At 54.4% G+C, this 15486-nt stretch overlaps 2 protein-coding genes across 4 annotated transcripts in view; both read left to right on the forward strand.

Annotated features, from left to right (window-relative positions):
* The window catches only part of ANXA11 (annexin A11), a 42467-nt gene that overhangs the window by 19081 nt on the left and 7900 nt on the right, over positions 1 to 15486 (forward strand). For 2 of the 3 annotated variants that reach the window (XM_032608497.1, XM_032608496.1), the window contains 9 exons: positions 6182 to 6244; positions 7797 to 7909; positions 8857 to 9243; positions 10550 to 10637; positions 10885 to 10979; positions 11608 to 11721; positions 13647 to 13737; positions 14126 to 14205; positions 14338 to 14394. In XM_032608497.1, the coding sequence (XP_032464388.1) occupies positions 6190 to 6244; positions 7797 to 7909; positions 8857 to 9243; positions 10550 to 10637; positions 10885 to 10979; positions 11608 to 11721; positions 13647 to 13737; positions 14126 to 14205; positions 14338 to 14394 (1080 nt within the window). In that variant the 5' untranslated portion in view covers positions 6182 to 6189. The remainder of the gene's footprint in view (positions 1 to 6181; positions 6245 to 7796; positions 7910 to 8856; positions 9244 to 10549; positions 10638 to 10884; positions 10980 to 11607; positions 11722 to 13646; positions 13738 to 14125; positions 14206 to 14337; positions 14395 to 15486) is intronic. The other variant, XM_032608498.1, reaches the window with a different exon arrangement.
* Positions 1288 to 3291, forward strand: LOC116741634 (small nuclear ribonucleoprotein Sm D2-like). Its single transcript, XM_032608499.1, has one exon. The coding sequence runs from the start codon at positions 1354 to 1356 to the stop codon at positions 1771 to 1773; it is 420 nt and encodes a 139-aa protein (XP_032464390.1). The 5' UTR covers positions 1288 to 1353; the 3' UTR covers positions 1774 to 3291.

The raw sequence follows: 15486 nt of genomic DNA on the forward strand, positions 1-15486 counted from the left end.
GGACTCTCAACCACTGCGCCACCAGGGAAGCCCTTCCTTTTATTTTTAAAAAGAAATCAGCAAGGATCATCTGAGCTTCATGGTTTAAACTCTACATTTAAATTTTTGCATAAACACAGATTGAGGATTTAATGTTAAAAAACTAACACAAATAAATACTCTAGCCCCCAGACTGGGAAGGCCGGTGGAGGGGTCATCCCACGAAAGCGTCCACCCTAGTCCAGGCCCTTTTGGTCTGCTGCTGGTCACTGGGGCGGGAGGTCTCACGGCCATGCAACTTCTGGCCCTGGGAGATGCGTCCAGGTCTCTGCCTCCTCTCAGTGTTAGCCCGCTGTGAGCTGTGTCCCCACCTGGCCCTCTGGGGAGGACAGTGCTATATCCTTGTGTGAGGCATGGCCCTGCCACCATCCTTTTTCCTCCATGTCCCTGGAAGTGAGGCAGGACACCAGAAGGTGTGCATAGTGCATCGCCCAGCCCTTATTGCCATCTCCCACTGTGGGGGTTGGGGGAACAAGAAGACTCCCCATTATGGGGTGTGTGGCTAGGTCAGGGTAGTGAGGTGCCTCTTGTTCTGGGTGATTTTGCCTCTTCTCCCAACACAACAATTTCTAGATTCCTGTGTTTGGGACTCTGGCTAGGGCCTTTGCGGGGCCCTTGAAATTGAATGGTATTCTTGTGTACATGTACACAGTTTTAGGGAACAGGCCATTTTACGGTCCCTGAGAAGCCCCCTATGTACCTGCTGTATGCTTTCAACATTCACCTAGGAAACTGAGGCTTGGTCTCATGGGATCTTGGGATGCCCAGGTTTGGTGTTTATCCTCAGAATTTACTGCTGGGAATAAAGGCTAGATAGAATAAGCTAGAAAGTGTCGAAGTACCTTAAAGGAAAGTTTGTTTCCTAGAGTGTGGAGCACAGAATCAGTTACATCAGAACTTCTGCAGGACTTCCCTGGTGGTGCAGTGGTTAAGAATCCGCCTGCCAGTGCAAGGGACACAGGTTCGAGCCCTGGTCCAGGAAGATCCCACATGCTGTGGAGCAGCCAAGCCTGTGTGCCACAACTACTGAGCCTGCGCTCTAGAGCCCGCGAGCCACAGCTACTGAGCCTGCACGCCACAACTACTGAAGCCTGCCTGCCTGCCTAGAGCCCGTGCTCCTCAAGGAGAAGCCACCGCAATGAGAAGCCCACGCACCTCAACGAAGAGTAACCCCCGCTCGCCGCAACTAGAGAAAGCCTGCGTGCAGCAATGAAGACCCAACGGAGCCAAAAATAAATAAATTAAAAAGAATCCCTGGAAGTGGGAACGGGATGCTTGTTTATATTTCGGATTCCTGGACCCTTTTCAGACTGAATGGCCCAGAATGATTGGGGCCAAAGCCTCGGCATTGAGAGTGCGGCCGCCACCATCGCCAACATGAGCCTCTTCAACAAGCCCAAGAGTGAGATGACCCCGGAGGAGCTGCAGAAGCGGGAGGAGGAGGAGTTTAACACAGGGCCACTCTCCATGCTCACCCAGTCGGTCAAGAACAACACCCAAGTGCTCATCAACTGCCACAACAACAAGAAGCTCCTGGGCCGTGTGAAGGCCTTCGACAGGCACTGCAACATGGTGCTGGAGAACGTGAAGGAGATGTGGACCGAAGTCCCCAAGAGCGGCAAGGGCAAGAAGAAGTCCAAGCCAGTCAACAAGGACCGCTACCTCTCAAAAATGTTCCTGCGCGGGGACTCGGTCGTTGTGGTCCTGCGGAACCCGCTTATTGCCGGCAAGTAGGGGACTCCTCCCTGCCGCCAGAACTTGCCCCCTCGTTTTGCAAAGACCTGCCCTTTGTGCTGGGAATAATAAAGTCATGTGTTTTTTCTAAAAAAAAAAAGCCTCGGCATTTTTAGCAAGCTGTCCAGGTGATTCTCACGTGTGATGAAGCGGTGCTACAGAAAGTGTAGTCCAGAGTCAAGGAGCATCAGCGTGTTTGGACAAGTCTCAAACCTACGCTTGCAGAGACTGTGGGGGCAGGACCCAACAATCTGGGTTAAAACAAGTCCAGCAGGTGATTGTTTTGCAGACTGAAGTTTGAGAAGCACCAGTTTAGCCAGAGAGGGCCACAGCTGGATGAAATCAGGCATACAGGTGCAGGTCGACGGTCCCAGTGAGGAAGGAAGGGTGGTATCTGTGCTGCATCGTGCCCCAAGAGAAGCGGGACCAGAGGCCGGAAGTTCCCTGCAGGCTGGTTTCTAGGAACTGGAGCAGTCCCCAAAGAGGCCAGCTGCCTGCGGCACTTGGAGGCCCTCTCCAGTGAGTACCGAGACAGAGTGCTCTGACCAGAGCCAACGGGGATGTGCCCAGCCTGTTAGAATCCCGGCCTGTCCACTGTGTGAAGCATCCCACCCAGGCACCTTTTTTCTTTCTTAAAGGGCAGAAGTAGGAGGAAGGCATTGGTCATCACAGAAGGTGTGATATTCGGAGAAAGCAGATCTGCTGGATTATAACCCAGGGAGTTCCCTTCTGTCGTGAAGAGTGAGGGTTGGACAGAGTTGGGAGGGGAAGATGAGGCCCTCCCCTCCAAGCCCTGCCCGAGCTCCCCTCTGAATCAGGATATAGCACCCCAGCGTGCCAGGCCGACTTCACCAAGGACAGTGGGCCCTGCTGGTGGCCTCTTTTGAGAAACACTGGAGGCCAGAGTTACCCAAAGACTGGGCCATGAGCAGATTTCTTAATTTTCAAAAAAGCAGGGAAGGCTGTAGATATTGGGAGTCAGAGTTGCGTGCTGATCTGGGACATGTGGTCGTTGGGAAGGGGCGAGGTGGGCACTAGGGCATCCGAAGGTCGAACCAGGCTCTCCGGCTGCCTTTGCTTTTCTCCTGGGGATTATTAGATGGATAAGCTGGAGGGCTCTAGGCCCGGGGTGACGTGTTAGCATTCTCATTTGATGGAGGCCCTCTTTGTACTGTTGTGAACAAGATGAGGAAACAGGTGTCGGGCTGTGGTAGAGTTAGGTGGCCTGGTAGCTGGTTGAACGCCTGTACCGGCGTGGTCCTGGGTGGGCTGATGTCGGGCTGGGAATTGGTCGGCAGCGACAGTTCAGGAGTGCTCTTTCTGTATCACTCGCCTGGAAGAACGCAAATGCCATGCTTTCCCAATCGGTGGATATAAAAGAAAGCTGAGAGAGAGTGCTGAGATGCTTGATGTTGGTCAGGATGGCAGGTCTCAGTAGGCTAGAGGGACGATGGGCAGAATGGAAGAGAGAAATTTAACAGGAATCAGCATCCCGTCTCCATTGTCCAGAACACCCAAGTGTTACCCATCCGGGGAGGTGTGTGTGGGGGAGGGGCGGAGCTACTGCCCTGTGCTCTCCAATCACCCCTGGGGCCTTTGGTTCCCAAGAGAGCTCAGAAGGACGAGTGGGTCGCAGACGCGAAGCTATTTCAGGCAGGAAATGGTGGGAGAAAAATGAGAAGACTGGAGGTGGTCTCTTGGGGAGAGGTGAAGATGGAGTCCTGGGGGCATCATCAGGGAACTCTGGGAATGAGCACCATCACCCTGTGAGCGGGCTGAGGCTGGCCTGCGGTCCTGCCCCAGGCCGGGAACCTTAGCGGTCCCTTCAGGTCCGAGTCCCACGGTATATTTATATAATAATGCCAACCCCAGGCTCAGAGCCGGGCAGCCTTGCACTGAATGGACCCTGTGTGTTATTCAAATCTTGGAAGAACAGCATGGCCTCAAGTAAGCTCAGAAATCCCCACCTGAATTGGGCCTTTTTTAAAGTTGTTTTTTTAAATTGGCATACATGCATGTGGCAGGAGATGCAAATATAAACAGTGAGCTTCATTTCTATTCCAGTTTTCCCCTCCAGAGGCAACCAGTGTTACCCAGTTTCTTGTTTAACATTCCAGGGATGGGTGCGTGTGTGTGTGTGTGTGTGTGTGTGTGTGTGTGTGTGTGTGTGTATACAGCACTAAATTTGTACATTTTCTTTTTTTAAACGAAGTTAGCATACACACAGCACTACACCTTGATTAATAATGGTGATCATTTCACATCACCACGTACAGAGCTGGCTATCTCTAAAACAGCTACGGAGTATCCCTCGTGTGGATCTGCTTGATTTACTAAACCAGCCTCTGCTGGTGCGTATCTGGGGGCTCCTTCTTGCTGTTGTGGCTGATGCCGCAGGTTAGTGTGTCTGGGAAACAGACTTCCAGAAGTAGAGCTTCTGAGTCAAAGCGTGTGTCATGTTTAATTTCTACATCTCTATTTTTAACTGGCAAGTCAGCATATTAGTGAGGGTGAGTATCTGTAGTTCCTTTTCTGTAATTGTTTGCATCATTTGAGTTTCTATAAAGGTTATTGGTCTTTTTCTTATCATAAAACATTTTTCCTAATTTTGTCACTTCCCTAGTCTTTATGTTGTTTTCGTTACTTGTTTCTTACGCAGAAATTTAATTTCATCTTTGGGGATAAGGGCTACTTCTTATGCTTAAACTTTGGTCTGGCTGAAGTTTTATTTTGGCGTATGGAACAGGGTAGTATCCAGCTTTTTTGTTTTGTTTTTCCATCCGACTGTGGATGGGCCTTTGGGCTCGTTCTCCTGGGAGGTGGTCTCCAGAGACAAAGGTGTCAGGAGCACAACTGCAGCTCCCCCTGTTTTTCTGAGGGCCGGTTTCTCTTTCTTCCATCAGAAAGTTCCTGGCCCACCTCCCAGGGTATCTCCTCAACAATGACATCCGAGGGTTCTGGCAGATGGGTCAGACTGAAAGCACCACTAGGGACCTCAGTCACCACGTGACAGCGTGCTTGGGAGAGGGCCTTTGGCCCACACCACAGGTCGCCAATTCTAGCTCTCTCCAAGGTCACTAGGCCATCATCTGGCCTCCCATTGCAGTCACCAGTGGGACCCACTGACCCAAACGAATTACCATGCCCACAGAGCTGAGAACCCAGACCCACCCCATGGGGACCGGTGGTACCTTGAGGAAGCCCTTCAGCTTCCTTGGAAACAGCATGCCTAGTTCGCCAGTGTAGCTGTGAAAGGCAGCCAGAGTCTTGTAGGTGACTAACAGCGTCTAGAGCAGGGTTTCTCAAAGTGGGGTCCTTGGACTATCACCTGGGAACTAGTTAGAAATGCAAATTCTGGTTCTACTGACTCACACCCTGTGGGTGGAGCCCAGCAATGTGTTTAACAAGCCCTCCAGGTGGTTCTGATGCACACTGCAGTTTGAGAAGTAGCTTGGGACCCAGCCTGGGAAGAGAGCAGCTAACCTAGGGTCAGCAGGTGTGATTGTTAAGGGGGCCCATAGGTTTCCTCACTCTCACTGGTTGTTGGATGCCTCTCAAACGGCAGCAGCCACTGATTAGCAAGAGTAGGCAGCTTGCCTGACAGTGTGTGGTGTTACGGCAGATCTGTGTCCCTCCTGGGCAGTTCAACTAACATGAGACATGGCAGAGGGATCTGTACAGAGAGGGACTTTGTGAGAACAGATATCACACCATCACCAACAGGTAAGAGCTCTAGGTTCTGGCCTTTCTCCTTCCCTTACTACTGATCTGCAAGTCACTTACCTTTCTGAGCTCCATCTGCCCCATCTGTAGGGACAGGATTGTGCTCCCTCACTTGTCCTGATTCTGGATCCTGGATCAGATGAGCCCTCCTGAGGTCTCTCCTTGTTTCTAGGAATGATGATATCATACCCCGTTCCCTTGCCTGGTGAACCAGAGGTTGGAGAACAAAAACTGTAGTTTGGGGCAGAGCCAATTTGGAGGCCGCTGTGTATAGCTTGGGGTCTGTAGGTTGGGCACAGGGAGACAGGGGCTCTGGTTTTCCCTGTTGCTGGATGGATGGTGATAAAGAAGATACCAGCAAATAGACCTGGACCCCCCTGAGAATGAGGTGGGAGAAGAGCTTCACACACGTGCTGCATCCCTTGTCAGCAGAAGTGGGAATGGAGCTTGGGTGAAAGGGGTTTTCAGGGAAACTCACTGGTTCATGGATGGTGAATCCTGTAATGCCCCCGGTTACTGTTGCTGGCGGGGGTCCAGCAGGTACAGGCTGAGCTGGGCTGCCCGCCATGGGTCAGGCCTGTTGCAGCTCCTCCTGCAAGGGCCAGCTTGCGGCTGACACTGTTCTCCGGTAAGACTGGTGAGAGCCCCCGGCAGAGCCTGAACACACTTTCCTCTTTCCTTTCAGATCTAACCATGAGCTACCCAGGCTACCCCCCGCCCGCAGGCGGCTACCCGCCAGCTGCACCAGGTAAGAGGGTCTGGGGCAGGCGAGGGAGGGAACGCCCTCTCTGCTCAGGGCCCAGGAGTGGAGAGGGGAGGAGTGATGGTGTTTTCCAGTTATTTCCTTGCTCCCTTTGGACCCCCACAGTGCAGCCAGTCGGGGGAGGGGCTGGAGAAGAGCTTGGACCTTGGGGCCAGGCGAGGTCAGGGTTTGAAGCCACTTCTGGAAAGCCAGGACCAGGCCAGGCCCCAATCTCTTGCCTTATTAGCTGATAGCAGCAGACAAACGTGTACCGTTCTGAGACTCAATTTTCTCCTTTGCAAATGGCTTCAAGCATCTCCATCACTAGGCTGGCCCAGACAAGAACACGATAGCCAGGTAAAGCCTCTGGCACAGTGTCCTCTGGAACACTGCTAGGTGACGATTGCCCATTGTCGCTTCTCTTGCCCTGTGCTCAAGGTGTGTGGTTTCCCAGCAGCAGGGCCCCTGCAGAGGGAGGAAGTGGAGGCAGTTGCTAAGGGTCAGACGTTGTGTACTGCTGCAGCTGCTCCTGTGGCCCGATAGCAGGGAAGCTGCGCCAGCTGGTCAGGCACCTGTGTCCTACCACTGCCACCTCTGTCATCACCTGAGCAGCAAGAGAGGGAGCAGGCGGGCGATTCCGGGAGAGCTCCGTCCTGAGTATCCCGGAGCCCTGGGGCTGGAAAGCCAAACACGAGGCCCTCAGGGCCTTTTCGCTGTCATGGACAGGGCTGCCTCTAACAGGCCAACAGCCCGCAGGATGATGCTAGCTGCCTAGCTGCCGTGCTGCTTGTCATGGTGACAGCTGTAACATATGAATGCTCGCCGGGCTCCCAGCTAAGCCCTGCCCGGCGTTAACTCTCTTAATCCTCCTCACAGCAATTTGAGGCAAACACCAATTATCCCCACTTCACCTGAGGAAACTGAGCCAGGGTGGTTGAGTGCCTTGCCCCAGGGCACATACCCCGGTCCCGATGGGTTCAGAGCTGGGGGTCTTTACTGCTGTTCCCCTGTTGTCCCCTGACAAGGACAGGTGTCTGCTTTCCATAACCGAGCCCTGTCTCCCTCCATCCTGTCATCCTGCCTCTCCCTGCCCCTTACAGACTTGTGATGACAGCACACAGCCAGATTGGCAGGACACCCCACCCCGACGCCCACCCGCCCCCGCCATGGTTCTCCATCACTGTGGACTCTCAGTGATCCCTGAGCTTGCCGCTGCCCTGGGCTTGGCACAGTGTCCCCGAGTGACCTGTCTTTATGTCTATACTCCCACTCCATAGGGGTGAGCCCAGGAGGGCAGGCCTGCCCTTGGCCCTCCTACCTTAATACCCACAGAGGGTCTTGGGAGTGTTTGCTGAACACCGAATTGAAGGTTCCCTCCTCCCTTCCTCTGGCAGCGGGATCTGGCTAGACTTTGTTGCCCCAGCGTTTGCCGTGTGGTCTATATAGGACTGTCCGCGGCTCTGCTTGGCTTCCCCTCCGACCACCTGGGAGCTTGATGTCTCTGCCTTGTCCTGCTGGGGAGCCGCAGGGGCGCTGACAGGCCTGGTGTTGCTTTCAGGTGGCGGTGCCTGGGGAGGTGCTGGCTACCCACCACCCAACATGCCCCCCATCGGGCTGGATAACGTGGCCACCTACGCAGGGCAGTTCAACCAGGACTACCTCTCGGGAATGGTGAGTCCAGCCCTCCTGCTGGGCTGCCCCGGGGGCCACACCGGCGTGGCCAGAGGGAGAAAGGCTGCTGGCTTCCGTGGTGTCAGGGGGGTGGTGTGTGCACGTGCGTGTGTATCTGTGGGCGCCGAGGGTGTTAAGCTATATCTTAGGACATGATGGTTTCCATCAGGGCTCTCACCGGCTCACTGTCCCTCTCTGCATCTTGATTTTCCCGTCTGTAAAATGAGCGGTGGGGGAATGCATTGGGCCACATGGTCTTCCAGGTCCCTTTCAGCTCTGGGGGACTGGGTAGGGGTGGGGCCTTTGTGGAGTATGCATCGAGCACCTTCTGTATGAGCTCAGCGTAGGGATAGAGGGGTGAGGGTGTGCACCTGTGTGTGCATGCATGTGCCATGTGCAGGTGGCCACACGCGTGCGGGGGCTGTTGGTACACGTGGATGACTCTCCTGGTTGGGCCTGGCAGCAGGTGCCAGGTAGCACGGACGCACATGCTACTTTTGTTGATTTGCTTGTTAAAATAGCATATTTTATCATCTAAAAACAAATGTATGCTCAATGTAAACAGTGTAACCACTCCACAGTCTAATTTGTGCCAGGCCCATTCTAGGCACTGGAGATAGAAAAATCCCAGCCTGGGAGTACTTACCATCCACTGGGAAGAGACAGACAGTAGCATAAGGAAACGGTGTGGTGTTAGAGCGAGTGTGGGTTCTTTGGGCACAGGGCAGGTAAAGGGGGTCAGCAGTGCAGGTAGAGGGCGTGTAGCACAAGGTGGGTGGGCAAGGTGGACCTTGCTGAGAAGCTGGTGGTGCTCAGACTTGGCTTGAGTTGAGTGTGGCTCCTGGGTGCCCGCTGCAGGGCTCAGGGCGGAGAAGGGCAGATGGACGGAGTATGGCTGTGCCCCTCAGGGGCTGTTAGTCTAAGGCTCTTGCTTCGTGGACTTTCAGGCTGCCAACATGTCCGGGACGTTCGGAGGAGCCAACGTGCCAAACCTGTACCCGGGGGCCCCTGGGGGTGGTTACCCTCCCGTCCCCCCGGGGGGTTTTGGGCATTCCCCTTCCGCCCAGCAGCCTGTTCCTCCATATGGAATGTACCCACCCCCTGGAGGAAACCCACCCTCTGGGATGCCCTCGTATCCGCCATACCCAGGGGCCCCTGTGTCAGGCCAGCCCATGCCGCCCCCTGCGCAGCAGCCCTCGGGGGCCTACCCTGGACAGCCGCCCATGACCTACCCTGGGCAGTCGCCGATGCCACCTCCGGGACAGCAGCCGGTGCCAAGCTACCCAGGGTACACTGGGTCCGGGACCATCACCCCTGCTGTGCCCCCAGCCCAGGTGAGTGCCAACTTTGTGCTACTCTCTGTCCAGTCCTGGCTCCAAGGGCCCAAGACATGTGGCCCAGTGTCCTCTGCCAGCAGGGCTGGGGACCGTGCAGGGGACGGGGGAGGACTAGGTCCTCCAGCTCTAACTTGTAGTTTTCAGTGTCACTTCCTCACAGACTCCGCATCCCCTGTTTGTACGCCTGAGGACCTAGGGAGCTACCGTCTTTGTCCCAGCTTGTTAGATGGTCCCTGTGGGAGCTGGGTCTGAATGCCTCCGGGTACTCTTCATTCGTCTGGTGTTATTTACTGCCTGGGTTTTGTAAGAACTGGTCTCAAGGCCTTTGCCCAGTGGCTCTTAGTTTTCAGTCCCCCGGATGTGCCCTCCCAGACTAGCCTCAGAGGATTCTGAAAACCAGCTCCTTTGGGTAGGGAAGATTGTTGGCAGTTCTTTCAGGGCTGCTCTTGGCTCATTTTGGAGAGCAGTTCATGTTTGCAGAGCCTAGAATTCATTGTCATGGTTACACAGCGAAACCAGCCAAGCACAGGGCTAGTGGTATGTGGTTGACTACTATTTTTAGTCAGAGGGTCCCTTCTCCTCCCTCCCTCACACCCACACATCCCCCTACCCCTGCCCTGCTCTGCATCCTCCCTCTCTGCCTTCCCCCTTATTCTTTTCTCTCAGCTTATCTCCTTAACTCTGTTAAAACCAGTTTGTACTAGATAATCCACCAAGGGAGAGTTTCGGCAGGAAAAATCAAGTTTGCTTGGAGTGTAGCTGTCATGTCAGGAAGGAGTCCAGCAGGCAAGCAGGTCGTAGAGTCCAGAAAACAGTGCTGGAAAACGAGAACTAGTCCGAGAGGTAGCAGGGCTGCATGTACCATCGTGAAGGCTGGACACCTGCATCCCAGAGGGAACACCTGTTTATCGTGTGCACAGAGATGGACTAAGCAGGCCCGTTAGGCAAGCCCTGATGTGTGCTGTGGTGCTGAGGCCTTGAGGAGAGGCCGCACCCCTGTTCCCGAGGCCTCCCCTTCATCAAGAGCCCGGGCCCAGGCCTGGAGGACCCGGGCATAGGGTAGATTTTCAGCATCAGGACTCAGCTCTAGGTGGGCTCCTAGCCACGGGAGCCAGGCAGACGTTTCAGTGCCAGGACAGGTAATGGGCACGTTAGGCCGACTCATTGTCGAGTCCCCTGTGCTGTTGATTGCAGACTCCTTCAGGTGCCCCAAGTTTTAGAGGAAAGGTCATTTCCAGAGTCTGGGGCAGGCAGTCTCACATCGGGGGAATATAGCATTCTTACTGTCTGTCTGTCTGAGCAGTTTGGAAACCGAGGCACCATCACAGATGCTCCTGGGTTTGACCCCCTGCGAGATGCCGAGGTCCTGCGGAAGGCCATGAAGGGCTTTGGTGAGAGACCCCAGGTGGTGCGAGTCCTAATCACCCCCCGACTCCCTAGGCAGTTACACAGTGGCTCTGTGGGCTGGGGTCGCTGGGTGGAGGCAGCCTGGCCCCAGTGGTGGAGGAAGAGAAGGTGGATATGGGGGTGCAGTTGGGATGCCCAGGAGAATTGGAAGACCCAGGCCAGGAAAGTCTGTAGCCGCAGAGCGTCCCCACGACCCCCAGCCCTGCCCACTCCCACCTCTCCTTCCTCCAGGGACTGATGAGCAGGCCATCACTGACTGCCTGGGGAGTCGCTCCAACAAGCAGCGGCAGCAGATCCTCCTGTCCTTCAAGACAGCTTATGGGAAGGTGAGTGTTGGCGAGATGGCGGGGTGGGGTGGGGGGTCCCTCCTGACTTAAGGCATATCCTCTAGCACAGCCCTACTCCTGCTTTTCCTTGGGGCCTAGTGGGTCTGGATCTCCTGGACAAACCATAAGGCACATTAGGGCATTTCCTGCTGTCTCTCAGCTGATGGCATCTTCTAGAAGCAAAGGATGCTCTGAAGGAGAAATTCCAGAGTCCACAGGGTACTGAGGTTTGATGAGAGGCGCCCAGGGATCTGGGTTCCAGTCTGGCTGTGCACGACTCACCAAGACCATGGGCAAGTTATTTCCCTTTGAAGGAAGAGGCTTTAAGTACTGAACAAATGCACGGGGGCCATATTTTGATTTTGGGGGCTTTCAGATCTTTAGATAGGTAACCACTGGGTACATATAGGCTAGTGTTCTGGCCCGGTGCCTCTCCTACTTTAATGGCCATGAGTCCCCTCGGAATCTGGTTTGAATGCAAGCTCTGATTTTGCAGGTCTGGCTGGGGCCTGAGGTTTGGCTCTTCTGCAGATGCTGCTGGTCCCTGGATCTGGGATATTGTCCCTATTGGTCACCTCCTGTGGATTCTGAAAATAGGTTTTGTTTGTTTGTCTGAATGTCCAATCAGGATTTGATCAAAGATCTGAAGTCTGAACTGTCAGGAAACTTTGAGAAGACAGTCTTGGCCCTGATGAAGACCCCGGTCCTCTTTGATGCTTATGAGATAAAGGAAGCCATCAAGGTGTGTATGGGTGTGTGTGTGTGTGTGTGTACCCGTGTGGACATACAGCCCCGGGAAAGGCCTGGGTCACGAGGTGTGTCTTCGCTCACTTATTAGCCACGGTTGTCAGCACGGCTCCTGGACCCTCCTGGTTGGAGTCCAAATGCTGTAGAAAGGGGAACTTCTGGTGGCTCCCCCAAGAGGCAAATGAGGCGTCATTCGTCATCAGGGAGCATCTAAGTCTCTCCACCTTAAAAACACAGTGGGAGCTGGGGAGCTGGGGTTGCAGAGGGAGCTAGTGATGCAGTGATAAGAGTGGGAGGTGTGGATTGTATCCTCATTCATTAGGCGAGGGCCGGCAGGCAGACTTTTCTCTCTCATCTCTGCTGCTTCTTGAGTGTGCTTCATTCTTCCATCTGCTTCTGTGCCTCTCCTTCCTTAGCACAGCATCCCTGTCGACCCCTCTCCATGTACCTGTCAGAGATCCAGTTACAGAAGAGGCCAGCTGTCCCTTGGTTCAAATTCCAAATGGGGGCAGGTTCTGATGGGCTTCGTTTGGGTCTAGTATCCCCCTAGTTCAATCAGTTATGACCAAGCGGAGGGTCCTGCACGTTTTGTACAGTCCTGTGGCTCCCGAGACCCCCAGCAGGTGTCCTGTGGATGGGGAGGGGCCATACCCACAGACAGGGGAGTCCTTGTGAACTGAGCAGGTGCCGCAGAAGGAATCTGACATTCCTCAGGGGCCTGATAGGCACAGTGACTTTTCTTGCCCCCACGAAGATGTTACCTGAAACTGGGTTCGCCTTTTTGTGGCTGTCAAGAGACCCAGCCAAGCCAAAGAGCGAGACAAGGAAAGATTTATTACTTGCAGCAAGTAAGAACATTGGGGATCTTTCCCAAAGCCGTATCTCCCGGAACTGCAAAACTGGGGAAGTTTTAAGCTAAAGGCACATGCATATTCATGAAGGGGCTTGGGTGGTCCACAGAGTCCAAACTTGAAAAGGCCAACCTCTTCATCCCTTAGGTTCCAGTTGATTTGGTGGTTGAGTGCCCAAGGGGGTTTAAATTCTGCCAACGGCTCAAGAAAGTGCTTCAGGCTAGTCTTTACCGTTGAAACAGAGCTGGGAGTCTTTACATCTGATTTGTTATCTTTCCTATTGTCCTTTTGTTCCTTTAAGGGCAAGTACTGTGGCCAGGCTTAGATCACAAGATAGCTTAGGCTAAAAATGGTTTCTCTTATGTCAAGAAAGCCATTCCTGGTTCTCTTGCTCTGGGGACACCCTACTCTGTCTGCCTGCAGAATCACTTCCATTTTATGGTCAAGGAACCTGAGGCACAGAGAGGTGAAGTGACATGCCCAAGGTCACACAGCTAGTGACCAGCAGAACCAAGATTCAACCTGACATAGAAACCAGGCTACTGACCCTGTCCTCTGCCTCCTCACTGTCCCTGACTCGCTCATCTCTTCCATCCTCGATGTTGTTGCCTTCTCCTAGGTGTCTCCAGATGCTCCACAGTCCACTCTACGACTCACGTTTTCCCACGTGTCATGCTCTCGCTTTAAACCCATTTTCTCAGTTGCTTCTCATCTCATTCATGGGCTGAACTTGGAATAAATCAGATCCAGGTCCACCTCTCAACCCCACCATTTACTGTGTGGCCTTGAACAGGTTACTACACTTCTCTAATTCTCAGTGTCCTGGCGGGTGGAATGGGGATGTTCCTTCCCATGATCTCTACTTATCACCGTGTTGCTGTCATTACTGGTACCACCTTCCTGGGACTGCAGAGGGGAGGCTGGCTGCTTCAGGCCCGGGCCGCAGCAGCAGCACGATGGGCGAGTCTGTGTCTGTGGCCTGTCTCTGGGGTTTGTGCCCCGGGGGATCCTGAGTGCCAGGGAGGAGGCTGTAACAAGCCTGTGCTTTGTTGTGCTCTCTGCCTCCCAGGGGGCAGGCACTGATGAAGCCTGCCTGATCGAGATCCTGGCCTCCCGCAGCAATGAGCACATCCGGGAATTGAACAGAGTCTACAAGACAGGTTAGGCTGGCCCTGGGCCCTCTGCCCCTTGCAGAACCCTGTGCTTTTAGGGCCTTGGCCACACCCTCTCCCAGGGCCTCTCTTCCTTCCTGGCCTCCTTATCTCCTGCCACCCCTAACACACTGGGATTCCCTCCCAGACCCAGCCCTGCCTGCTGTTTACACTGGAGCAGGTGACTGAGGTAAGGGGGCGCTGGGGAAAACCTCCTGGGCGAGGTTGGGGCCAGGTCAGCCCGGAAGTCACAGCCCCTCCTGATCTCCGGTTGTTTGTTCCTGGGGGCCACGTGGGCCACCTGTCTCCTCATGCCAGAGCCCACTGTTAACTGTGTGCAGTGCGCAGCTTGGTCCACTGGGCTACAGGGCAGCCCTTTCCTGTGTCTCCCTTTTAGAATTCAAAAAGGCCCTGGAGGAGGCCATTCGGAGCGACACGTCAGGGCACTTCCAGCGGCTCCTCATCTCTCTCTCTCAGGTACCTTTCCCAGGGCAGAGATCGGGCCCACAGCAGGGAGAGGTGGATCTCTGGGCCATGGGGAGGAGCAACAGGGAGGGAGGGGTGCGACTCCAAGGAGTGACCTTGACCTCACAGCCTGCTTCCTTTCAGGGAAACCGGGATGAAAGCACAAACGTGGACATGACGCTCGTCCAGAGAGATGTGCAAGTGAGTGTGGTGGCCGCTCACCTGGCTTCCTGAGCAGGGGAGTGTCTTCCACTTTCTTGTGTCACAAGGGAGGGGTTCTGGGATTGAAAGAGCAACAGATAAGGAGTGGATTCCAGATGCTGTGAGTTTCGCAGGGGAACAGTCTCTGGCTGTTTCCTCTCTCGGTTCAGGAGTCCCAGTGCCTCTCCAGAGGAGTTTGGGTTTCCCACTAATGAATTCAGACCATAGCAGTTCTGGCTGGAGAGAGCCCTGGCTTCCTGGTGGGATGGAGCTGGGTGTGCCTCTCCCCACCTCACTGCTCCCGCCCCCCCAGGGCGCTGCATTCACCAGGAGCTGCCAGTAGGCTCCTTGTCTCTGTCATATGTCAGAGGACTTCCGTAGTGCCCTCTTGTAAGGGCTGGAAGAGAACCACTCTTCCGGTCTGGCCCATTTGCTTTCCAGGTGAGGACACTGAGACCCAGAGAGGTTGAGCATTGTGTCCAGAGAAACCTGGAGGCAGAGTCTGGGCAAGGGCTCACTCTCTGTGCCCAGACGGTGCCTGCCTCTGCCCTGGTCCCAGACCGCTCACTTAACGTCTCCCTGGCTTGGGACACCCATTCCTATAACTGGACTCAGGGCTGGATATCGCCAGAGTCCTGGGCTCCAGCTCTTGCCCCAGTGGGGATCTTCCAGTTTCTGTTTCCTGTCCAGGCCTTTTCCCAGCTGAGGCAGAAGTTGCCTTGGTTGCAGGGTCTCGTGCCTACTGCTCTGCCTTCCTAGGTCTGGACCTGCTCGGCTTCACCTCGACCTGTGGGGTCTCTGAGCCCCTGATGGCCACCTTCTGCCCTCAAGTATCAGTGCCTTTAGGTCCAAGAGCTGCTATCTGAGGCCTGGAAGGCACTTTTGAGCCATCTGGTACAAGGGTTGCAAATTGGCAAATAGATTGGGCTCAAACCTTCAAAAACCGAACAGAAAAGTACGAATTCTCCCCATTTGCAAACATAACAGTGTATGCAGTGAAACGGCAGGCAAGCACCTGTCACATAAAATCCCACATCCACACCTGCGATGTATCAGTTGTTGTTATAATTATTGTCTCAGGTGTTCCCGCTT

The sequence above is a fragment of the Phocoena sinus genome, chromosome 16, assembly GCF_008692025.1.
Source record: "Phocoena sinus isolate mPhoSin1 chromosome 16, mPhoSin1.pri, whole genome shotgun sequence".
NCBI lineage: Eukaryota > Metazoa > Chordata > Mammalia > Artiodactyla > Phocoenidae > Phocoena > Phocoena sinus.